This window comes from Leptosomus discolor, chromosome 23, assembly GCF_034619465.1.
Source record: "Leptosomus discolor isolate bLepDis1 chromosome 23, bLepDis1.hap2, whole genome shotgun sequence".
Taxonomy (NCBI): Eukaryota; Metazoa; Chordata; class Aves; order Leptosomiformes; family Leptosomidae; genus Leptosomus; species Leptosomus discolor.
In genome coordinates, this window is record NC_141413.1 from 3,765,991 (window position 1) to 3,789,042 (window position 23,052).

General features: G+C 47.9%; 2 protein-coding genes across 9 annotated transcripts in view; both read left to right on the plus strand.

Annotated features, from left to right (window-relative positions):
- The window catches only part of AAK1 (AP2 associated kinase 1), an 81,388-nt gene extending 79,095 nt beyond the window's left edge, over positions 1 to 2,293 (plus strand). For 5 of the 6 annotated variants that reach the window (XM_086477281.1, XM_086477284.1, XM_086477283.1 and 2 more), the window contains one exon: positions 1,035 to 2,293. In XM_086477281.1, coding sequence (XP_086333407.1) covers positions 1,035 to 2,185 — 1,151 coding nt within the window. In that variant the 3' untranslated portion in view covers positions 2,186 to 2,293. The remainder of the gene's footprint in view (positions 1 to 1,034) is intronic. The other variant, XM_086477286.1, reaches the window with a different exon arrangement.
- A 6,357-nt stretch (positions 2,294 to 8,650) lies between these two features.
- On the plus strand, positions 8,651 to 22,362 carry NFU1 (NFU1 iron-sulfur cluster scaffold). 3 transcript variants are annotated; one of them, XM_086477123.1, is made up of 9 exons: positions 8,675 to 8,697; positions 10,732 to 10,751; positions 11,045 to 11,151; positions 14,028 to 14,163; positions 16,751 to 16,817; positions 17,612 to 17,726; positions 18,837 to 18,900; positions 21,061 to 21,235; positions 22,006 to 22,362. In XM_086477123.1, the coding sequence occupies exons 3-9, from the start codon at positions 11,058 to 11,060 to the stop codon at positions 22,051 to 22,053; spliced, it is 699 nt and encodes a 232-aa protein (XP_086333249.1). In that variant the 5' UTR covers positions 8,675 to 8,697; positions 10,732 to 10,751; positions 11,045 to 11,057; the 3' UTR covers positions 22,054 to 22,362. The 3 variants fall into 3 exon arrangements, with proteins under 3 accessions (XP_086333247.1, XP_086333249.1, XP_086333248.1); XM_086477121.1 differs by lacking the exon at positions 10,732 to 10,751 and having other exon boundaries at positions 8,651 to 8,697; XM_086477122.1 differs by lacking the exon at positions 8,675 to 8,697 and having other exon boundaries at positions 10,430 to 10,751.
- Positions 22,363 to 23,052: the final 690 nt, after the last annotated feature.

Consider the following 23,052-nt stretch of genomic DNA (forward strand, 5'->3'; position numbering starts at 1 on the left):
TGGATGCGATGACGCTGTTGCGTCACAGCGGGGTGGGTTGGTTAGTACCTCGCTTGTCCATCAATCGGTGGATACCAAACCATCTCCTTACCCTCCTTGTTCTTCCTGCAATTCACACTGCTTAGTTTTCACGTGCCTTTTTCCTGTCCTCTTGCTAACATGAGTCCAATGACATACTCCTAACCTGCCAGTAGTTCTCTGAAGGTAAGCTATATTCTGTTCTGTCTGTGTGAGTCGTAAGGCAAAACCAACCCCATCTTGGGCTCTTGTCACTGGAGAAGAGCAGAACAGCAAGCCTCTCCCCACACTGCACAGGAGCAAGCCAGATCGTTGGTTATGTTAGATGCTTGATTTGAAGTCGTGGTATGGAGTGTTTAAAATCATTTGTCTTGCAGTGGCTTAAAATAATGCTGCTCTAGTTGCCAGGATTCATTAAAAGCTATAGGCTGACCTTCATTCTTTGAAACGTGTATGTTGATTTAGCAGATTGCAGGGCATCCCTGTGTATTTTCCATGCTGGAGCGTAATTCCACGTATCCGTGGGATGGCTCACAGAAACGGAGGCTGTGCCAAGCTATAGCTCTGCTTGCAGGGCAGTCACTCGGCAACAGTGCAGAACGGAAGGGCAAAACCTGGCTGTTTGCTGGAGCTTCCCTCCAGGCAGCAGCGATCCCTCTCTGGTGGTGGCCATCATTGCGGGTGGCAGAGAAAACCTTGTGGAATGGTGCTGAGAGCGCGCTGGGTGTGCCCTTTTGTGTGTCAAACATCTTCCATCTCTTTCTGAAAACTGGTACTTGTGGTGTCCCCAAGCTGCGAGGCAGCGCCGGGTTGTGGGTCAGTTTGTGTGTCATTAATACCTTCCCTGGCGTTTCTGTTTGCTTGGGTTTGCCCTCCCCCTCCTTCCCGTTTTCCATGTGTGATGGTGGTTTAGATCTGAACGGCATGACCTTTCTTGTGTAACGAGTGCCTTTCGTTCTCGTTTGTGACGAAGGAGATGGAGCTTGTTGAGTAACACCCTTCTCTTGCATTTTCAGGTCTGCAGAGGGATCCAGCCCTGTTCCCAGTTGTAGCCCTTGAACTCTGTAAAGGACCTTCTGGCGCTGATGGACTTCCCTTGTACAAGGGTCAGTCTGAGATACTGGAGGTGAAGACGCCACACAACTCGGAGCCAGACTACTTAATGAGAGATGGTCCTTCAAGCAACAGCTCCTTCTACAGCAGCGAAGGAGAAGGGACAGACCATGAAGGAGACGTTTTGGATTGCAGCGGGTCCAGGCCTTTACTGCTGGATTCGGAAGAGGAGGAGGAAGCCTGCAAGTCCTACGCAGGGTTCCTGCAGTCTGCGCCCAGGGAAAGACGTGAGGCCTCCAAAGAAGATCCCCACTCCCAGACTAGGGCAGGGGAGATGCTGTTCCCTGCCTTCCAGTCGCACACCGGGGAGGTTTTTAACGAACCAGATGTTTTTGCCACAGCTCCTTTCCGAAGCTCGAGAAAAGTGCCTGATGAGGGGGATGTCTTTACCAAAGCTCCTTTTATCTCCAAGGGCAACGTGGCTCTTAGACATCCAGAAGAAGCAGATGTATTCCTGAGAGCCCCTTTCACTAAAAAGAAAAGCATGGAAGAGTTGACTTCCCATAGTCTGTCTAAGGAACAGTTTGCAGCACCCGTTTTCCTAAGTCAGGGAGGTGACGTCCAGCCCAGAGCTAACCCGGTGTTCCCAAGCCTGGATTCGGCAATGCGTGTGCCCGCGGCCTCGGCCAGATCTCAGTTTCCCTCTGCCGGGTTTACGCAGCCGAGCAATCCTCATCCCTCTTCCGTGAGAGCCATGGAGACCCAGGAAAACATCCCTTTTAAAGGTGTGCTGCAAGAGCAGGGTGGCATTGCCAACGAGAGGAACCCAGGAGGACACGCGCTGCCCCAGGAAGCCGTGCTGGGCTCCGTGGTTAACAAGCCTTTCCGTCCGCAATCCTTGTCCAAATATTCCCGTCACTACAGTCCGGAAGATGGGCAGGGTCTCGACGCGAAGCCCATAGCTGCTTACAAAGTGGTTTCTCAGACCAACAGACAGGCGATAGCAGGATCTGTCTCTGTTGCCCCTCTGTCTTCCAGGACTACAGAGCTGTCCAGCGGGGATCCGTTTGCTTCGGCACCCTTTCCTTCCAAAGCGGGAAAGCAAAAGCCTTAATCTGCTGTGAGCTGGGAGGTGTGCTTCCCCTAGGACCGCCTCTCACAGGACCTTGAACCTCTTAGTTGAAATGAATGACATAGCAATATATATATATATAAAAAATAATTATTATTTTTTGGTCAGAACTCTATTTGCAGTGATATATAGTTGAAGCATTTTAAGTTATGTTAGTTAGTCTGAACGCCTGGCACTCAGGATCTTCGTATCCTTTTCAGTTGCTTCTTACCTTCCTCCTCTGACTGTCTTCCCCACCCCGTTTATTTTTTTTTTTAGATGCTTTTTCCAAACCAGTAATATTCCATATTTTTTGGTCCTGACTGGGCAAACTCATTATAAGATGAATTAAACAGTTTATTAATTACAGAGCAAGTCAAGCAGGACTTGCTAGTGCTCTGGAAAGGAGGCGATTTCACAGGTTAAAGGGTTGTTGCGACTTCTTCCTCAGCAGCGGGGGCTTGTGGAGGAGAGCAAGGCCGTCTGTCCCCGCCGCTCGGCAGCGATGCAAACCTGGCAGCCGCGGCTCGGGAGCGATTCCGTCGTGTGCGCTCGTAGGTCGGGCGCGCACCGAGCGAGAGCCGTGCCGGCGATGGGCGGCACCGGGTTTGTGCCGTGCTGGTGGAGCAGAGCCGTGGCGGCGTGTAAAGCGTGGGAGCGCTTCTGCCCCCGGGGCTGTGCCGGCGCCCGGAGGAGGGTGGAAGGACTCGCAGTGCTTTCAGTCGCTCGTCTTGCGAGCTCTCAGGTACGGGAGCTTGAGCAGAGCGGTCTGTGGGGCTGCTCCCAGTGCTGGGTTTGGGAAAGGGAAGGGTCAGGCAGAGCGCTCAGTTTGGCGTGTGTGTTTCCTCTCTGGTTTATGCCAAAGCGTAGGACCCACGAGTTTCCTTACGGGGTTGTGAAGGAGAGCACCGTGCGTTTTTACAGTATTAAAAATACACCTTATGGAAAAATGTATTCTGCAAAGAGCTCGGGAGGCGTCCTGGTGTGCGTACCTCGTTGGGTGTCGTTCAGCATCGGCTGCAGTCCGGATTTGTGCTGGCAGAGAGCTTGGCTCTGCATTCCTAAGTTCTGCCTTTTGTTTTCCTGTCGGTTAAGGATGAACCTAAACAAACTCACACTTCTTTGATAACGTTTCCTCTGCTTCCAAAATACCGTGCTTTCTACCGTGTGCCCAAAGAGAAAGACAACTTCTTATTGCTTGTGCAGTGATGGATGTGAATCCTCGCACAGTGTTTGGAGGAGAAGCCACCTGGGCTGGCAGCTGGGCAGAAACACCGCAGACTTTGCTCCCCTCTCTCTTCACTGGTGTAAGACAGATAAGAGTGAAACCTCACGTCTTTATTTTGCAAAATGCCTGGTTGCGTGAGTTGTCTCGGATCTGCTATTTCTGGCCCGCAAAGGCTACTTGTAAGTGTGGTCTGGCTTTCAAAATACCCAGTTACAGGGACTCTTTGGGCTCCCAGTCAGTGATGAATCTTTGCGGTGCAGTAATCCTTCCTCCTCACAGGTGCTGGTGCTGCAGAATGTCTCCCAAGAAAAAAAAATCTGTTGGTTTTATTCTTAAGGACTTGACATCTATTGAAAAAAATCCCCGTTGTCTCCGGTAGCATCTGGCCAAGTCTCTTAAACGCTTTATGGTGGCCGTTTCCCAGGGGAGTTTGTTCATTATCGTGTGAGCTGGAGCCTCGTGCTGAGGGTAAAGGACATATTTTGTGTTTGGGGGTCTCCCACGAGCGGCTGTGAGGTCTTTGGGTGTTTGCAGGCAGATTGTTGGAGCAACGGGTAGGTTGCTGAGATCAGGACCGGTCGTACGTAGAGCAGGTTCCTGCCCTGCCCGCGTCCTGGTGTGTGTTACTCGGAGAGAAAGTACTGCGAGTCCTGTCACTCAGAGGGAGGCACCAGCCGTAGCTTCTCCCAGCTCACCGGCGTCACGCCCCGGAGAGCTTCGGCAGCCGAAAATGGGTTTCAGTCTGGTTTTGCAGGGAACAAGCCTGACACCGCCTCCAGTGCGTAGCTGTGTCCGACGTTCGGGCAGCGAGCATTGAAGGCCTGCAGCAGGCATGGTACAGCTGCGTGTGAAGGCTGCTGAAACAAAGCACAACATTGCACAGGCCGGGGCTGACTCGCTGCTGACTTTTCAGCCCAGCAGCGTGAGGGGAGGATGGATGGAAAACCCCTGAATGGTGGGAACTGAGGAAGCATCTGCAATCAGGAGTTACCGACTGCTCCGTGTTTCCTTTTCCCTCCCCAAATTCAGTTCCCCTCCAAAATACCTCCAGCAGCAAGAGATTGAGCCCAATGTTCTGCTGGACGTGCTCGGTGCGGGGGTTGTCTGGGAGGGAGCGGGAGAAGCTTGGACTGAGGTCTTCAAGCCCTGGCTTGGGGAGGGAGAGTACTTGAAAGCAGGGAGGCCACGTTGGCTTGCACAGCCCAGTTGCTGGCAACTAGCGACTTGCCGAGCCCAGGTCAGGTCGAGTTGTGCAGAGCTGGGAACGTTCTGCCCTGCTCTGCCACGTTCAGTGTTAAGTAATACTGGTGCGTACTGGTGGTTGTGGGGTTTTTTTTTCTGTCCTCCATCACCACCTCTTGAAAACAGAAGTACTGTAAAGACATTTCTGGGTTTCCCTTGAGATGTTTCTTCAGCAAAGCTGAGGCTGTTGCTTACTGTTGTTTTGTTGTTGGTTTCTGTCTAAATATATACCCGAAAGGCAGGTGTTGGTTTTGTTTTAAGCGTATACCCCCCCAGTTCGGTCGGTGCTGGATTGGATCAGTGAGAGATGCTGAGAATGATGGCGATGGCAGACTCCGAATTCAAGGGATGCCAAGGAGACCGAGCGTGAGGGCCCAGGCTGGTCTCGGCACACAACCGGTGTCACGGCCGTGCGTGCAGCCAGGAGGCTGGATTTGGCCTCGAGCTGTTAAACTTGCTCGGGAAGCTGCTGGAAGGGAGGTCAGGCCTTGGCGGTGCGGGGGTGAGTCCGTGGGACGGGGAGGTGCTTTGCTGGAGCGAGCAGGTACCGTGTATAAATAAGATGTGGGTTCAAGGTATTACCTCTGCTAACTGGATTCAGGTTCTCCTTCCTTTCTTTCGTTTTGACTTGAAAAATCTGCTTTCGGATAATTCTGTGAAACTTCTTTCGATGCCACGTCCAGGTCTCACGTAGCCGATGCTGGAGAAGCATCAGCCTGTTGCCCTTCACGCTCGGCCCCTCGCCCCTCGCCTCTCGTGTGCGTGTTCGTGTCGGCGAGGGGGAGGTGAGCTGCGTGTAGTTCAGGCCTCGCCATCCTGCACTGCCAGCCAAGGGAGAAAGGGAAGATGCACCGAGGCGCAGCGAGGTGTCGCGGGCTTCTTTGCAGCCCTGTTCAGGTCGGGTCAGGCTGAATTTCCAGCGAGCTTTTTGGCAGCTTTTATGTTCTTCAAGCACTTTACACAAAGAGCAAGCTAACCGTGCCCCAGAAGGTCGCGATCCTGCCAGCGTACGTCCAGTGCTTAAATGGTTTTAAAGCTCTTTTGGGGTTGGAGGCAGCTTGTTTGTATCTCTGCGTGTGGCCTATAAAGTAGTGGGACTCTTGGTTATGGTCAGAAAACTGGATTTCAATGCCTGTTAGTCTGATATTCTTCTCGTTTCCAGCCTGTGTTCCTCCTAATCCTGCACTGCCGGTACTGCAGCTTCAGCGTGATGAATTGTAAGTGGAAATTTCATTTCCATAGTCCCTGAAGCTTACTGCTTATAATGGATGTGGAAGCATAACGCTAATAGTTTTCCTTGCTGCACAACCAGTGATCTTACTGAAATAAGACCAGTATGGCCTCAATGCAGCATTTTGAAGTCAGTTTTCTGAACAGAACCACTGGTTTCTTTTTTTTTTTTTTTTTTTTCCCAAAGCTGTAGTAAATTCTGTTAACTGCCTCGAGTCCTTGTGCACGGCCGGAGGGCCGCAGTTATCGCTGCAGTCCTGCGACAATCTCAGATTCAGGCTGGGAAAGGGACTGGTTCTTCCCCATTGCCAACTTCAGCTTGAATGCACTTGGTGATCTTCAAAGCGATTGATCAGAGTTTCTGCATGTGGGGGGGAAGAAAAAGCCAAGCGCAGTTGGCTCCCTGTGCCTCACTGCCGTGACGTTTGTACAGCGCGTGTGACGGGACCGGCCGCCGTGGGGGTAACCTGCGCTTTCCGCAGCCTGCTGCAGCGTTTTGGGGACTTCCCCCGTATCTCCTCGCCCTCCCAGCCAGCTCAGCACTAGTCACGTGTGGTGGTAAGTTTACAATCTCAGTCTCTCGAAGCCAGCGCGCCCTCGGTCCGCTGTGCATGGAGCACGTAGGTGATGTGAAGCTCGTGACAGCAAACCCGTGTAAGCAATCATGACACGCAGCGCCTGAAGCACGTCTTCAGCGGGACTTAAGCAAGACCGTGCGAGATCTGTTCAATTGCTGAACTCTCAATCACTCCAAAGTGGTAATCGGTTACTTTAACTCAGCTTCCACCAAAGACTCTTGTGTTGGGGAGTTGAATTTTTTGGGGGGGGGGGGGTTGTGTTGGTTTTTTTTCCTCACGGTGTTCAATCAAGGCCTTTCAGTACACTGAAAGACTCCAAAGCATTTTTACGGTAGTATCATGACAGAGAAATCTCGTTCCAGTTCTGAAACACATTCCTGAAACCCGCTCAGCTGTGTTAGTGGGTCTACAGATACGCCACGGCCTGTAGTTTCTGTTGTCGGCGGGGTAAGTTCCCTTCCGCACACACCTAGAAATACTCCCCTGTGAAGTCAGAGGGATCGCGGTGATCCGCTCGTCCCCGATCCCTCCCGGGGCGGAAGGGTTGCTCGCAGGAGCACGGAGGGCAGGGCCTTTGTTCAGGGCCAGCTGCAGCTGGCAGAGCAGGGCGACGCGCCGAGCCCGGCAGCGAAAGCAGCTCCCTCGTTCCTGCGCGGAGCTGGAAGCGTCCCTTGGTCTCGGCAAACTGTGACAAACAATCTGCGACTCGTGTCCCAAGGGCCGTGTTTCGTTTGCACCGCGCTGGTATTAAGGTAATTCTTGACGGTCTCGGACGTACCTCTGACTCGCAGATTCGATGGGGTCAAGTTTTGCACTCCGGGTGTGATCGTCTGTGTCTCTGGTAATCATTATGAAGAACCATTCGGGTTGTAAACATGTACATTTTATTAAAACTGTATCTGATTACAATACACCCTCTCTGCTGTGCATTCCTTCTCCCCTCCTGGTGCAAAATATTTTTGCTGGATACAAAGAATCTGGTTTTTAATGAGTTCTTCCTACTGAAGTCCTGAACTCGGCCTGTCCCTACTATTCGATCTGGCAGTTGGGAAGCCAAACTGGTCTGTCTTAATTGCTTTAAGCAGTGGAAATTCCAGTTTACTGGAGAGAAACCTTCATGTCTAGGGCAATGCTGCGGATCGGCATGGAGCTATCGAGCCCTCCCTGCAAACCCAGGAGCTGCTGCTGCAAGAGAGGAGGTGCAGGACGAAGCCATCCCCAAAGAGGGTCTGCTGTATGGGAGCGGAACGGCCTGTGACCACCCGGTGCCGTGCCAAGCTGGGCACACAGGGTGGGGGGACAGGGGTGGCCAAGAATAGGTTTTGGCAAAGCTTGGGGGAAACGTGCTTTCTGCGAGCGCAGCTGCGTGCCAAGGTACAGTGAATCCAGCGAGGAATGACTGAAACGAAGGGCTGACAGCTTGTTTAAAGAACTTTGTTGGATTTTTACGGTGTTATTAGTTAATTGTAAGAGAAGCAGCAGCTCCGATTGACCTAATGCAAGCGACTCTCGGGTCCAAAATCAGCAGGACCATAATCATGCGAAGGAGGGAAGGCAGCCATGACCCAGACACAAACTGGAACCTCTTCATCTTGCTGAAATTGCAAATGTGTCTCCTTCCTCCCCAGGGAGCCTCTTCGTCCTCGTATTCCACTGAATGTCAGCAGCCACCTGCAACAGCGGGGAGCTTCCGCCTCAAATACATGATGAGCAAAACCAACACGTTGCCTCTCCCTTTTTTCATCTCTGGTGGAGGTTACGGGGCTAAATTTGCAATGTCTTGATAGACTTGGGGGGGGGAAAGGCTTTTTGTGTTTCACCGAGCGCTGTGGCGAAGCTGTTTCTGAGCCCTGCGTGGGGGCAGCCCACGCTGCTCCTTCCAGGGGCTGCGAAAGCGACGCCGGCAGCTGGGACACAGCCAGCGGGGCCGCGAATGTGCTGCCAGGGGAGGAAGAAAGTACCTATTTATTAAAAAAAAAAAGGCATTACGTTTGGGGGTGGTGCTTGGAGGAGGGGGAAAGCAGGTCTGTGTATTTTTTAGCAAACCTGGGGCCTGTGGTAACGTGGCCTGGGCCTGCGAGGGGGGCGCGGGCCGAGCTCCACCGCCGCTGCAGGCGCCGCTCCGCCGCCAGGGGCCGCCGCGCCTCAGCCCGGGCGGGAACCGGGGCGGCGGCCCTGAGGAGCGCCAAGATGGCGGCTGCGCGGTGGGTCGGCGCGGCTGCGGGGTTGGGCGGCCGGTAGGTGACCGCGGGGCTCCCTCGGCTCCCCGCTGCCCCGGTCCGGAGGAGGGAGCCCGTCTTGTTCCCGGAGGGGTCCTCTCTCGCCCTTTCCCCGCGCGGCTGGAGGGGGGCGGGCGGCCGTGTCGCAGCGAGCGGTACCGCGACCTCCCGGGCCGCGCCGGGCTCCCCTCGCCGTTCCGCTTTCCTTCCCCGCAGAAGCGGGTGAAGTTAATCCTTCTCCTCGCTACAGGCGGGCAGTAAGAGGCTCTTTCTTCCCCCAACGCCATTACACCAGCGAGGCTTTGATTTCCCCCCCCCCCCCCCCGACAGGCAGGTGCTGAGGGCCTTCCCCCGAGGGGCTGTTCCCCCCCTGCGCACGTAGGTGTGAGGAAGGAGGGGGGGATTCCCCGTCCGTGTGCTCGGGACCCTGCAACGAGGGGCAATTCCCCGTACGTGTGCTCGGGACCGTGCAACGAGGGGCAATTCCTCATGGGAGTGCTCAGGACGGGGCCGCAGGGAATAATTCCCCTCCCCTCCATGTCCTCATGACGGTGCAACGGGGGGTAATTCCTCGTAGGAGTGCTCAGGACCCTGCAACGGGGGGTAATTCCTCATAGGAGTGCTCAGGACCTTGCAACGAGGGATAATTCCTCATAGGAGCGCTCAGGATGGTGCAGCGGGGAATAATTCCCCCCCCCAGCTGCGCTCATGACTGTGCAACGAGGGGTAATTCCCTGTGCACAGGGTCACGCAGTGAGGGGCAGCTCACTCCCCCCCACATTTATGCTCAGGGCTAAGCAGTAAGGGGAAAATTCCCCCCCATGTAGTTGCAAAAGACTATGCGATAAGAAGAAATTCGAAGGCCCGTGTGGTGATGGGCCATAATCTTTGTATAAGATGGACCATAATCATTAGTCCCCAAAGCTAAAGGGAGAAAGGAGGACTTTCCTCTTGAGGGACCTTCCTCACACATCCCTTTGTGGTCTCTGTACCTGCTGTTAAGACCACAAGTTAGGGAGTAACGTGATTTAGACCTTTTCTGGGTTCGTGACACCCTCACTCGCAGTAGGGAGGTCCATTTTGTGTGAGAGCGCTTTTTTTCTTGTTCCCACGTTTGAGGAATTTGGGCCTGGGTGTAGGGCTTGTGTTTGGATTTATGACCCCCTGAGAGAATCAGCCTCCTCTCTCAGGAACAGCCCCTGCAGATGTAATTTACTTATTTACCTGCTTTCCCTGCTCTGTTACCTGATAAGGAGGAGATAAACCAGATAATGATGACTCCTCTGTGTGTAATATTTGTTGGTGCTGTCTGTGCACGAGGTGGGGTTTGGTTACATTTTCCGATTTTCGCTTTGCTCTCAAATACCTGGGATGCTGTTGGCTGAGCATACGGTTAGAGAAATCAGGTGTGCCAGCGAGTATTTATACTTTTGAAAGTTAGATCTGTAACCCCATCACTCCACCTTGCTTTTTTTCTTAATGTTTTTTTCTTTTTTTCTTTTTTACCTTCTGCTCTCTCCTGGTTTAACTTTGTTTGAGCAGATGACACCACCCCTTTTTTGACTGCTAGTGCAAGGTACATGGCCAGTACAGAGCAGGGCCTCTTTTTAACTGGTTTAGTTTAATTCTGGAACAGTATTTTTGTGTGAGAATTCTCACAATATTGTGTGGGAATATACTGAATTTCTTTGTTCCCCGAAGGGAAGAAATACATAGAGGTGGACAGGGGCAAGGTATGGTGTGGTACGTGTAGCTAATAGAGTTTTTATCTTTTACCCAAATAGTGGGGTTTTTTTTGTACGAGAATTGTTTGTGTAAGCGTAGCTGTTGCATTAATTTCTTAGCCCATCTTGTGTCTTCTAAAAGAGTCATGTAGGAGAGCCTTATGTTTGACCAGTTAAACCCCCAGAGTATAGAAGTAAATTCTGGCCTTGATTTAGGGGCAGGTGTTTGGGGTTGGATTCATCTCAGCTGTCCGTAATCTTCTGAAAATGAGGTATTTAGTTCAAGCTGCATCTCCAGGTGCTCGCTACTGACAAAAGGCTCCCTTAGGGTGATTTATCCTCTTACAGGTAAGTAACGTGATTTGCCTTTCTTTAGTGACTGTCAAGGAGTGTAGATTAACTTTTTAGGTGGCTAAAATTGGAGAGTTATGGCTGGTTTGTTACAAAATGAGAGAGAGGGAGCCCTGGAAAGGGGAAAAAGGGATGTTTTGTGGTCTAGCCTGTGAACTTGCTATGTTACCTGAGAGGCAGGTGAGTGTCTTGCTGAGTTCTGGGGTTGCTAGAAGCACGTGAAACACTCTTTGTGTGGGGCAGCGCAAACTCGTAATTTGGAAATTGTTAGTAAAATTATTTTTTCCTAGGTTGTGTCGTACCATGTTAAAGGACCATCATGTGACGTCTCGACAGTCTTTTCACCAGCTTGCGCAAAAGAGACCATTTCTTCCGTCTGCAGTATGGCATAATGCAGGTAAAGGCTGGTTAAAAATTAATAGATGAGCGCATTGTGAGTTTTTATGTCTTGTGGTAAGAATGCGAGCCTGGTGTTCCTGCTGAAAGCAGAGTGTGAAGGCACTTCTTAGGTGGTTTTTAATGAACCGCGGGTGCATGTGGACATTTGGAGCCTGGGGAGGAGATGTGGGTGGCTTGCTCTGTGCTTGGCTAGACATGTATTTTCTGTATCATTCAGCTGCCAAGATTTACAAGGGGCTTTGTAAGTGCAAAATATGACTGGGGCTTTGTTAGTGCAAAATATGATTCGGGCTTTGCTGCACGTTAATTTAATTTCTGGACGAAATTAATTTAATTTCCGTCTTAGCGTAAATGTGTCCATTGTGAAAGACTCCGTGTTGCCTTCTGTCCTGCTTCAGCCGCTGAGCTCTGCCAGATAAAGTTGCTGGCCGTCCAGGTAGAACCTAGCAAGGATGAAAGAGAAGCCTTTCCTTCTTAGAGCTGCAACATCTTCTTCTTCTAATTTTTTCCCCCTTGAACGTGCGCCCGTGCATGGTGCATTAACAGAATTCTCCGTTAATATTATCTGCAACTGGGTATTACCCTGAAAAAGCAATGTTTAAGATAAAGTTTGTTGTACGTATCATTTTTTTCGTAGGCTGTAATGCTCAGAAAAGAAACAAAAAAAATCTGTGAAACTTGCACCACAGAAAAACATTGTGCTTTTGCACCTGCCTGAGGGATTTAGCAACTGCTCTCCAATGCTGTAGAGGAAGGAGTCCAAGACAAAAAAAAAAAAATCTGCAGGTGCTGTTGCATGGAGTTAGTCACAAATGGAAATGTTATTTAAATGAGTTGGCTCAGGCAGAAATTTCGTTCTGATTTTGATTTCAGAGCCAACCTTATCTGGTCCAGCACCATTTTTGCTGGTTCAGTTGTAACCGCCAGGCAGACTCTGAGGCGTGCGCTTAGTATCTCACCTGCCTCTGCGAGTGTCCTGCTGAAGTCGGCCTCTGTTTGGCGTCTCCCTCTTGCCTCGAGCAGATGGCAGAGCAGGAGGAGAGGCAGGTACACACAGCGTGTTGCAGGGGGTCGGAAGAAACGATTTAGGTGTTTGATGTCAATAACAGCCAGTTACCAGCTCCTGAATAATAAATTCCAAAGGGGTTATTCACAGCTCTGCAGAGAACTCTCCAGGCTGAGTAATGGTTGAAAACGCTGCTCTTGGGGAGGCAGATCCTCAACTGCAGGAGACACTTGTAAAATACAGAGGCTCCCCACATGGACACCTTTTCTGAGAGCTGACACAGCCATTTGTGTTGTAGGGTGTCAGTGAGGCCCGATGGATGAGGTACGGTACTGCTAGTGGGACCTATTGCTTTCAAAAAATGGACAGTGTATCCCACTTAGGCCATCCAGATCCCCGTTGTTGGGTATTCGTTAACTACAGTGTGAGCTGGGTGTGAAGTTGGATGCCAGCTGCACCTGGAAGATGAGGAGTTCTCCCGTCCCCACGGATAAAGCTGGCTAGTTGCTTGCTCTATCAGAATGACTCTTTTCATGTTAAAACTAAGTACTTTCGTGTGAGGTCTTTTTTCCTTTAAAAAAAAAAAAGGCAACGCAGTGTGTGCGTACTTTGCCATTGTGTGTTCAAGTGCAGGGGGCCGTCGCCGTGACAGACACATGCGGTAACAACTTGGCAATTTATAAACAGCGTGATTTGTCATCTAATACTGGGGAGTGATGGGCAAAATGGCAGGTTACGAAAATGAAAACGTCAGCTCTTTTTGCTGCTTTAAATCCCTCTACTGCGTATTCTTTGAAGTTGTGTGAGCTTGTTTCTCAAGTATCATTTATTTATAAATATTAGTTCCTAGAGATCTTTGTAAAATGTGGGTTTTTTCATTCCTGAATGTTCATATATCATCGTGTTACTTGATGTGCAGGGCGAGTTAAGAGGGAGAACTAGAAAGAGAATTAGAATGCGGGAAACTGTTTGAACTTCAGTGGGACCTCAGGTGTATGCAGTGTGGACATGTCTTTGCTATTAAATGTACACTGTTACATGCAGAGTATTAAACTGTAGTCAAGATCAGATTTTTTACACTTGTCTAGTGAAAAAAAGACCCCTGCTGCAAAAGGAACTTCAGTAAAAAATTATCTTTTAAACGTCGTTACCAGTGAACCGTAAATAATTTTATTTTGAATTGTTGCGTCAGTTCAATTTCTGGAGGAGAAGTGGTAGCTTACAGTAATTTTTCACTCTGTGGAAAATATTAGAAGCAGGGTGTGGTTCCCTGTAACGGTTGTTGTGCTTGGTTTTCTTTTTCCATAGTGCTTGGAAAATGAAATAAAAACCAAACCCCATAAATTATGTGTGTCTTTGAGAGAGGGTTGGTAACACAGATTATGCTTTGAGCAGGAAGTGATAGGGCTGGAGAGGAACCAAACAGCGTCTGAGGATCCTAAAATAAAAAACCCCAACCCTAAACACAACAGAGGAGTGAAGGTGGCATCTCTTGGCCTTCAGTAGAAAGCAAGGATGGCGTTGGCCTCCCGCGGTTTGAAGCTGTTGCAGTGGGATGCTTTTTAGTAGGATACAGTCAACAAAAGCAGCAAAGACAAGGTTCCACTTCCCATGGCGCTCCCTGTGCGAGAACCTGCCTCTGTGTGTCAGTCTTCCCGTCGCTCTGGAGGCTTGATGGAACCCGTGGCAGCGTGGCTTTAAGGTCTCGTTGCTGCACAAGCTGCTGTTGGCTTTAGCGCAGCGATCGCCCTGCTCTTGGCCGGCGAAGTCGTCGGGATCTTGCCTTTCCCTGAAGCTCCTGGGGTTTGATTACATTATTTTTCTTCTTCTTTTTTGTTTGTTTTTTTTAATTTTATTTTCATTTCCAGTAAGAGGCATGTTTATTCAAACTCAGGACACACCAAATCCAAATAGTTTGAAGTTTATTCCAGGGAAGGAAGTGCTGGAGTCGAGGACTATGGAGTTTTCCACACCAGCTGCAGCGTTTTGCTCACCTTTGGCAAGGTATTTATTGTTAAACCCATCATCATTCGTTTGGGGGACCAGTATGGGCTGTGTGTGTGTCTACAGCTGATGGTTTTAAGCACAGCTTCTGATCATTCTGCTCCTCCTTATGCTCAGGAGCAGCTTGGCTGGATTTAAGTTTTTAATGCTGGGAAGATTGTTGTTACTGAAGTAGTCTTTGTGTATGTGAGCGTGTGCTCCCCGGGGCTGGATCAGCAGAATGCATCGTGGTCTGGTTTATGCAGTGGGACTGAGTGGTATCATAAATCCGTATTCTTGAACAGCTGCTGCATCACTGGCGACACCTCTGGCCCTGATTTCACAAAATCATTCCCATCAGGACACTCTTAATCCAAGTAGTTACTTGGAAATTGTGTGACTTTTCAGAACTGGGAAACAGCGTAAGGAAGGAAATTGTCCCCAAATGCCACGAGTTAGATGTAGTGGCTTCCTTGGACAGGTGTTGGTCCTAACCCGAGCTTCAAAGCCAGCGGATTTTTCCTTCACAAAAGGTTTATAATGTTTCAGTCAAAGGCAGGCCAGTTTTGTTCCGCTCTTCTAGGCTGGATCTGTAACAGCTCTTGGGAGTTGCAGCTTTCAATACCAAAATGCATAATCTGGAGTAAGGATCGCTGAGGAGGTAATCGATTCCTGTCCTCTCGGTACAGAAGGGTTTTGGAGCACCATCGCAGGCCCCTCTGGGAATATTTGGGAGCACGTTTGTCATTGCTCTCACGTTAGCCTCTGAAGAGAAACTTTGTGTGGGTGGAAGGGCTTCAGTTTGAGGGTGAGATCCAGAAATGCTGCAGTAGGTTACCTCCGGACACCCAGGCTAAGTCATCTTTGAGTGTCTTGGAAGAATTAGATGCAAAGTAGACGCTGTTTCAGCGTGCCATTCTTTCCAGGAACCGTAGGGTTATCAAACACGCAGCTCTAACATTTCCAAAGGTCTCAGAGGTGTCTGCAGAGTTGTTTGAGAGCAAAGAGAATCTTTACCAGCAAAGCTGTGTGCCTTAAAGCGATAAATACAACCTGAGAGGTTTCTGAGGACATCAAAACGTGTTAGTGGAATGCTGGAGCTGTAGGATCCGATTGTGCCAAAGCGCATCGAGTTGCAGAATGAAATCGCCTGTCAGAAAGTGGCTTTTTGTTGTCGTGTATCTGCAGGCAGGTGTTTTCATCACAGAAGGTGTATGGGGTGGGATGTGTGCGGTGGCAAAGCAGCTTGATTGTGCGTGTTGTGCGTTAGTGGAAGAAAATGGTCTGCTATGTATTAATGCCAGAGAATGGTTTTTGTAAGTGGAACGCTCATCTGTCTTAAAAGGGAATATTCATTTTTCCAAAGAAGTAATAAAAGCTTCCTGAAGGTGGGGGGGTGGGGTGGGGGATGGGAATTATTTAATTGTTCTAGGATGGTTTGGTTGCACTTGCATAATCCCATTGTTTGAGTAACGTTACGGTCTAGTTGGTTTAGTGATGCAAAAGCCCAATGCTCGTCCAGCTGTTTCACGGGTGGAAATTCTTTCAAACGGGTGTCGTGAAATCTCTTCTGTAACTTTTCATCCCACGTACCAGTTCCTTCCTTCATTACAGTTTTGATGTTTTCCGGTCTTCCAGGAGAATATAGTTTTCTTTTCTTTTATGTTTCCTTAATTACAAAAACGCTCTTACAGCCCCATGCTGTATTTACCTCTGGGTGCTTCCTACTTTTATTTTTTTAATTTTTTTTTACTCTTCAGGTGTAGCATCATTTATTTATTCTGCAGATGAATTTGTTGGGTTTTATTTAACCATTTGTGGATATCGGTGTCTGCATTCTCATTCTCCTTTTTATACTTAAAATGTTGTCAAAAATATGCTCTGTCCTGTCATTGTGAGTTCTGGTGTCGCTTTGGATCTGTGCTGATTTACCACCCAGTTGTTGGATGCTGTACAGGCATCTCAAGCAATTTCATATGAATCTTAAGCCTTTACTAAATCTTCAGATTATTGATGTGCCATGCAAATGGCTAAAAGCATTGAAGATTGCTCAGAAAGTGGGTTGGTGTGTTAAAGCCTGTGCACTGCTGGGCACTAATCCTTTTGTTTCATGGCAGCAGAATTGAAGGCCGTTTTTATTGAGCTCAACTACTTTAACTGCTTTAATCTAAGGAATATTCATTGTATTTGCACTAGTCCTACCCAAAACCATAGGTACCTACTGGTTTGATGCTGAACAAATACCTTTCTATATATGGAATATATATAAAAATATATATAGAATAGGAATATATATAGAATATATATAGAATAGGAATATATATAGAATATATATAGAATAGGAATATATATAGAATATATATAGAATATATATATGTGTTACTGTGTACACTGCTTCACAGCAGGATCTCCCGGCTCTTACTAAGCTGTAGGTGAAGTAACTCAAAGTTTCTTTTAACGGTTCTGGTTTTAGTGCTCATTTTTGTCTAGAATTGTGTTCTAGAATGTTTTTTTCTGTGACAGATTAAATAGATCTTTAGGAGTTTGCCTGAAATGTGTGTGCGTTTTTGTTTTGTTTGGTTTTCATTCTTTTTTGTTTTCTTAACAGACAATTATTCAAAATTGAAGGAGTTAAAAGTGTTTTCTTTGGACCAGACTTCATCACGATCACCAAGGTAAGCAGAACAGAGATTCAAATGTGCTGAAAGATGAGCTGGGGTTTAGCTCTCTAATAGATGGCCGCTGAGAAGATCCAGTCAGACTCTGGGACGTGCGTAGTGAAAGTCCCAGAGGCCGTGCTTAAAGCGGTGTAAAGAGCACAGCCTCTCGTGTAAGAGAAGGAAAATCCCGGAGTGTGGATAAGCACTGGAATAGGCTGCCCAGGGAAGCTGTAGATTCTTCGATGCTGGAGATGGGTGACATTGGGCAACGTGGAAGTTGCCTCTGTGGAAGAGGAAGCGGGAGCGGCCGAGCCCCAGGGGCCACTTCCCAACGAGGGGGTTGTGGCCGGGGTGGGGCACGCTGCGGGCAGCGGTGTGTGTGCCCAAGGCGTGGCGCTCGCGTCAGCGGAGGTGAGGGGTTGCGTTGTAACCGCACAGTTGTGCTGCTGCTGGGTGAGGAGCACAGGGCGAGAGTAATTTGTCACGAAACGGAATGCAACCAAAGAATCTTGAGTTTCTGAAGCGGTTTGTGTCAGACAATGGATTTGGGAGACTTTCACCTCTTTTTAGCTAATATTTCGATAGCAAACCAGGAAACCTTTCTGCTGACTATCGTAAATTGGGTCTTACTGAACTTTTTTTGCAAAGCTGGATTTGACAAAGCCATGAAATCCAATCCATGTGTCCAATGTGAGAGCCCATTGTGATACTTTTAATGTAAGAAGAATCTCTGCATAACTCAGGAGGCAGATAGTCTGGTTTTATTCTTTTATTTTTCCTTTTTTTTTTTTCCCTTCTCATTCTCATAGGAGAGTGAAGACCTGGATTGGAACTTGCTGAAGCCAGATATTTATGCAACTATAATGGATTTCTTTGCCTCTGGCTTACCTGTAGTTACTGACGAGGCACCTAGGACAGATACAGGTAAATCAAGCTCTTCAGGAAGAGGCCAGTACCTGCCCTTGGGTTTCGTTTTTGTGACATCCAGAAGAGCCTCCACTTGTCCCTCAGATGCAGGAGTGAACACCGCTAAACTTAACACCGGACAGAATTTGCAGAACGTGTGTGTCGAGGGGAAGCAGTGGACACACAGCGCCTGCTTCTCACCTGCCCGAGCATGAGGAGTGTGTCTGCCCGGGAGCTGGGCTGGACCCCGTGTTTTGGTAGTGTGGACCATGCTCTGTTACACTTTGCGGGTGTGAACTGTTTCTGCAAGTCCCGAGGCTGGCTTTAGAAAGCTGTGGGGTGTTGCTGCCTACCTTTTTGTATGGGCACCTGCAAAGGGTTTGATTTCCCTCCTTAAGTCAAAAAAGAGTGCTCGGGCTTAATGTCCATGTCTTAAGGATAGGTTTGTGGTCTTAAATGAGCAAGAAATAGTAAGAAGCCTCCTTCCAAACTGTAATAGAAAGCAACATAGACTAACTTACGGTTTAACTCAGTATTTTGCCTTTTATTTTCTCATTTGCAACTTACCAACTTCAACAATTTTTCACTTTTTCCAGTGTTTTGAGGAAGGTTATGACTATTGAATTCTTCTCTGCTCTGTTATACCTGGGTTTATTTTCAGTATTAACATAGACTTTATTTTATTTGAAAAAGTTGTCTTTAAAAATGCTTCTGCAAGACTAACACTGAGCTTAAAATTGCATCCAGAGCTGCTGAACTCAGACACATAATTCTTCTCTTGCTGGATTTTTGAGGTTGCTAAAACATTTCTTCTGAGGGCCCTGCCTTAACCCGTGCATCCTTGTTGATGTTAGTTGTGGCTTCCCTTAGAAGGTGGCACTGCTGTTGTCTGTTAAGGCCTTTCCCTGTTGAGAAGAACTCTGAACCAATACTGGTTTTTGTCGGCAAAAGCCTGGGATGTAAATGAGGATAATGCGGGAAAAGACCCCTAGTCTGAATTCAGACTTCTGCCTTTTGGTTACAGTCATCTCAGCAGTCTCTTTATGCTACTTCATTCTGCCTTTATGGATGTCAGTAATTACCAGAATTCTCTCCAAGTTCTGATTTGTGCATTTTTCTTTTCCCAAGCTGCATCGGAAGAAGATGATGAAGTTGTACTGATGATTAAAGAACTGCTGGATACAAGAATAAGGTAAACCGGGAGCATTGGGGCTAGATGAGTGAGTTTTGGGGGTTGGCTTTATTTAGGGAACAGTGCATTTTTGTTTGGGTACGTGTGGTTTCATGGTTCCACATCCAGTGTGGGGGTTTAAAGTGCAAAACTGGCCAGAGTTGAGAATGTTGCGGTTTTTTTTCCTCTAATTGAAAACTTTCTATCTAGTTTTCCCATGTATGCAAACTATGGGCTGATCAGAGATCTTACTGCCGAGTGATTTCAGAACAGTGTGTAGTCTTACCCTTCATAATCAGTTTAAACAGGTCCTTTGGGTTTAACTGGGTGATTTTTAAACAGTGAGAACACACAATCTTTGCTTTTCCAGTAACTTTTTTTTTTTTCCTCTGTTGTATTAATTTCTGTCTTAATTGTACTTCTCCTTGTCTTCCAAATATGCCAAAGTAGTTTATATTGTACGGCACTCTAAAGGAAAATGCACTAGTGGGTTTCCCTCGCTGTCTGGGCTTGGGTAGATTTTGTCCTTGGTTGTATTGGTATTTTAACACAGCTTGAATTTAGAAATTGATGGAAACTAATGAAGTCTCGAGAGTGGCTATGGATCATGTTGTTTAGCTGAGGTGGTTTTTTGTGCTCACTAATTGCCTTCCAAAGTGAACTGAAAGGAATAAGCAACTTGACATTTTAGATGCAAGGGAAAATGTCCGATGTGTTTCTGAAGCTGTGATATCTGATGGCGACATCTTCCCCAGCTCACAAATTACAGGAAACAGAAACTTATATGGCGGTCAAAGTCATAGAATTTGGTTTAATTTTTCCAAAAGTTATGACGAGCTTGGGCTTTTATGTCATTTTTTTAGACGCTGCATTTTAAAAGTGATATTTAAAAATACTGTTTTGGGTATCTCGTGGCTGACACGTGGTACTCGTTAATTTTCCTGAGGGGAAGGAGGGAGAAAAGCAAAAATAAGCTGGAACGTTTTTCCCCAGCATATGTACCAAGCGTTGAAATGTGTTAGCCAAGTATGCTGTTGTATAAAGCCATGACCAAAAGTAACGCTCAGGAAGCTCTGCTCTTGCTGGGTACGTGGTCAGTTAAGCTTCCTCTGGTATCTTAGTCCCTGATTTCCAGTGGCCTTTTGTAATGGTCACAGAATTTCTGCTCAAATATCTGGTTTTCCCCACCTTTTCCTTTCTTTCCTTCCCTCTGTACCCCTTGGTGGACCAAGGAGCTGTTGAGAGCAGTAGCAAGAGTGTATCTGACTGCATTTTATAGCAGGATAGAAGCTATATATAAACCAGTGGTGCATGCAAAGCATTTATTGTTTAGTCAGTCAAAAATAAGGGCAAAGAAGTTGTCAGAAGGTGCGGGATGGAGGGAATGAAGATCTGAAAGGTCCTGTAGTGTGTTTAAAAAAGTTAATTTCAAAGAAGAAAAATGGAATTTTTAGTCATGCGCCTTGGCTTTCTGGAATGGAAATAATTTGCTGTGGTGAGTCGTTACTGAATGTGTCAGATTCATAGGTTATTCTCCTAGGAGTGTAGTTCTCAAAGAGTTATTTTGGAAATGGGTATAAAGAGCTTCTGTTAGAGTAGCTTGATGGTTTTAGCTTGGTCTGGAAAATGTTGCTATGGGGATACGGTTACAATGCCGGGCATTTGTTGCTTGCAAGAGGAGACCAGGCTGCAGAAATGCTGGTAGTGCTGGGGTGTGACCTGATCAGACGTGGTTTCTTCACCCGTTAGCAGGATTAAGCTTTTATAGTTGGAGCTTTTTTCTGTCCTGTGTAACCTTTGGTGACCTGCGTAGTGATTTATGGAGGCACTTCAGGACTTGCACTGCCCCGTGTCAGGTAACAGATGCGCAGGCATCGTGTGGTGGGACACGCCTGTTACACTTGGCACACAACCGAGGGAATCATCGTTACCTGTGGAGAGGGCCTCGAGGCAAACCAGTGTGGCTTTGCGGGCTGGATCGAGCTCTGCTCCGAGGTGCTTACCCTCGCCCCCAGGATTGCAGTGACTCCTCTGCTCATTCATTGCAAATACGTTTTGCTTCACGTCCTGTGGTAAAGAGCAGCCGTCAATGTGTCTATTGAATTGAGCTTTACTAAAGATTTCTGGAGGGAAACGTATTTCAGCTATACTTGCTTTAAATTGAGTATCGTGTTCCCTCAGGCCGACAGTGCAAGAAGATGGTGGTGATGTTATTTATAAAGGCTTTGAGGATGGGATTGTGCAGCTGAAGTTGCAGGGTTCGTGCACCAGCTGTCCCAGTTCCATCATCACCCTGAAGAATGGGATACAGAACATGCTCCAGTTCTACATCCCTGAAGTAGAAGGCGTGGAACAGGTGGGTTGGTGAGAGATAACAGCTGTTTTCCTTTGCGTGGGGAAGGAGGTCTTTGTCCCTTTCCAGCATGGCCAGGTTGGTGCTTTGAGCAAAAGCACAGGACGTACAGATACGGTTTTTCCACGTCAGAAGCTGACTCTTGGCCGAAGACGCAGCACCCTGCAGGGCCCTGTACAGCCCCAGGCGCCAGGATGCGCTGGGGACTGCCTGGCTGGGAAGCAGCCTTGCAGAGAAGGACCTGGGGTGCTGGTGGACGCCAAGCTGAACTTGAGCTGGAGTTGTGCCTTTATGGCAGAGGTGGCTGACGGGAGCCTGGGGAGTGGCCAGCAGGCTGAGGGAGGGCATCCCTCGTTGGGCTCCCTCCAGTGTGCCCAGGTCCCTCTTCTCCTGAGGAGCCCAGCCACTCTGTTTGCCAGTGACTGTTACCTTCGGCTTTGGTGACTTTGTGTGATAATAAGGGACAAGCTTTTGTCCCTGAAAGTGCAGATTCTTTTGCTTTCTTGTTAAAAATCCAGTACGCTGTAGTGATTGTTCTCGTGGCCTTTGTAATAACTTGGCCAGCTCCTGGTGCTTCAGCCACGTTTCCTCCTGGCATTTTTGACTGCCCGTTTTTCTTACCTTCTCCATGTGCCCATTGTCCATCCGCGGTGTAGAGTAGCTGCTGTTCTCCGTGGGTCCAGCAAGGGTGTAGTGTAATAAATTCTCTGTGCAGTCCTACGGGACTAAGAGTTTAAACTGTTTCCCTAAGCGACTTCTGGATCTGATTTCAGGTTGTGGATGACGATGATGACGTGGAGAAAGAAGCAAATTCTACTTGAGCTAGCATCATCTCTGGCCAAATAAGTATTTACCTCTTGGTGTATGAACTGTCTGTGCTGAGGAACAACCAAATTTGCCTTTCTTTTCAGAAAAATAGTTGCACTTATATTGGTGAAAATGTATCATCAGTTTAAGCAGTTTGTCCACTAATTTATTAAATGCCCTGCATTCAAAAATTGAATCCTTTTTCTCTGCTTTGTACTGTGTCTTAAGAAAGAAATGGTGGGCTTTAAAAATGATGATGTGTGTCTCCACTGTTCTTTTGTACAAATAATTCAAGACTGAAAAAAAGAGAAGGTGGAAGTAAAGTTTCTTGACTGTTTTTTTTTTTGCGTAATAGAAATATGAAATGTTTATTCCCCGCAAACCTCCTTATGGGGCTTGCAGGCCTATCTGCCCTTGCTCTGTAACTGGGAAGTTCAGGAATGTTCATTTTATCAAGTCTCGTTAAAAAGCTTTTGATTCATATCATTTGTGTGTGTTGTGAAAAATAACCCATGACTTCAACCGTTCGTTTTAGAGGAGTAATATTGCCGTCACTTGTGGAAGGCGACCTGCTTGCTCACTGCCACTGTGCGAACAGCAGCGACAGAAACAAAAAATGCGAGTTGTTTGTTACAAAAATCCTATCTTTTACACGGTAGAAGAAGATGATCCTTATCAGCTTTAGTAAGTAGAGAGACTAATTAGCTTGTTTAGAAGTAAAATTGTTCAGCCACCATTAGTGGTCTGTTTAAACTTGCAAAAGGTGGTTTCTCAACATCATACTCCAACATCAAGATGAATGTGCGGTGCTGCAGGGCACAAATTACATTTGTAGAGTAGCAGAGAAAATTAATGCGTTTACCTGTGCCATGCCCTGTTTGTTCCTTCCGCGGTGCCAGAGCGCGCAGCGTGTGTGTAACTTGGCTGCCCTGGCTGAGCGAGGGAAGGTGTGGCAGCGCAGAGCACGTTCTGCTGTTGGAGACTGTGGGAGGAGAAATACTTACTGTTCTGAA

Excerpts from the sequence above, each read along its gene's own strand:
- NFU1 (XM_086477121.1), top strand. The coding sequence starts at position 8,651 with ATGGCGGCTGCGCGGTGGGTCGGCGCGGCTGCGGGGTTGGGCGGCCG. Across the intron at positions 11,152-14,027 it reads TGCAGTATGGCATAATGCAG|TAAGAGGCATGTTTATTCAA; the intron begins GTAAAGGCTGGT and ends TTTCATTTCCAG. Across the intron at positions 21,236-22,005 it reads AAGTAGAAGGCGTGGAACAG|GTTGTGGATGACGATGATGA; the intron begins GTGGGTTGGTGA and ends ATCTGATTTCAG.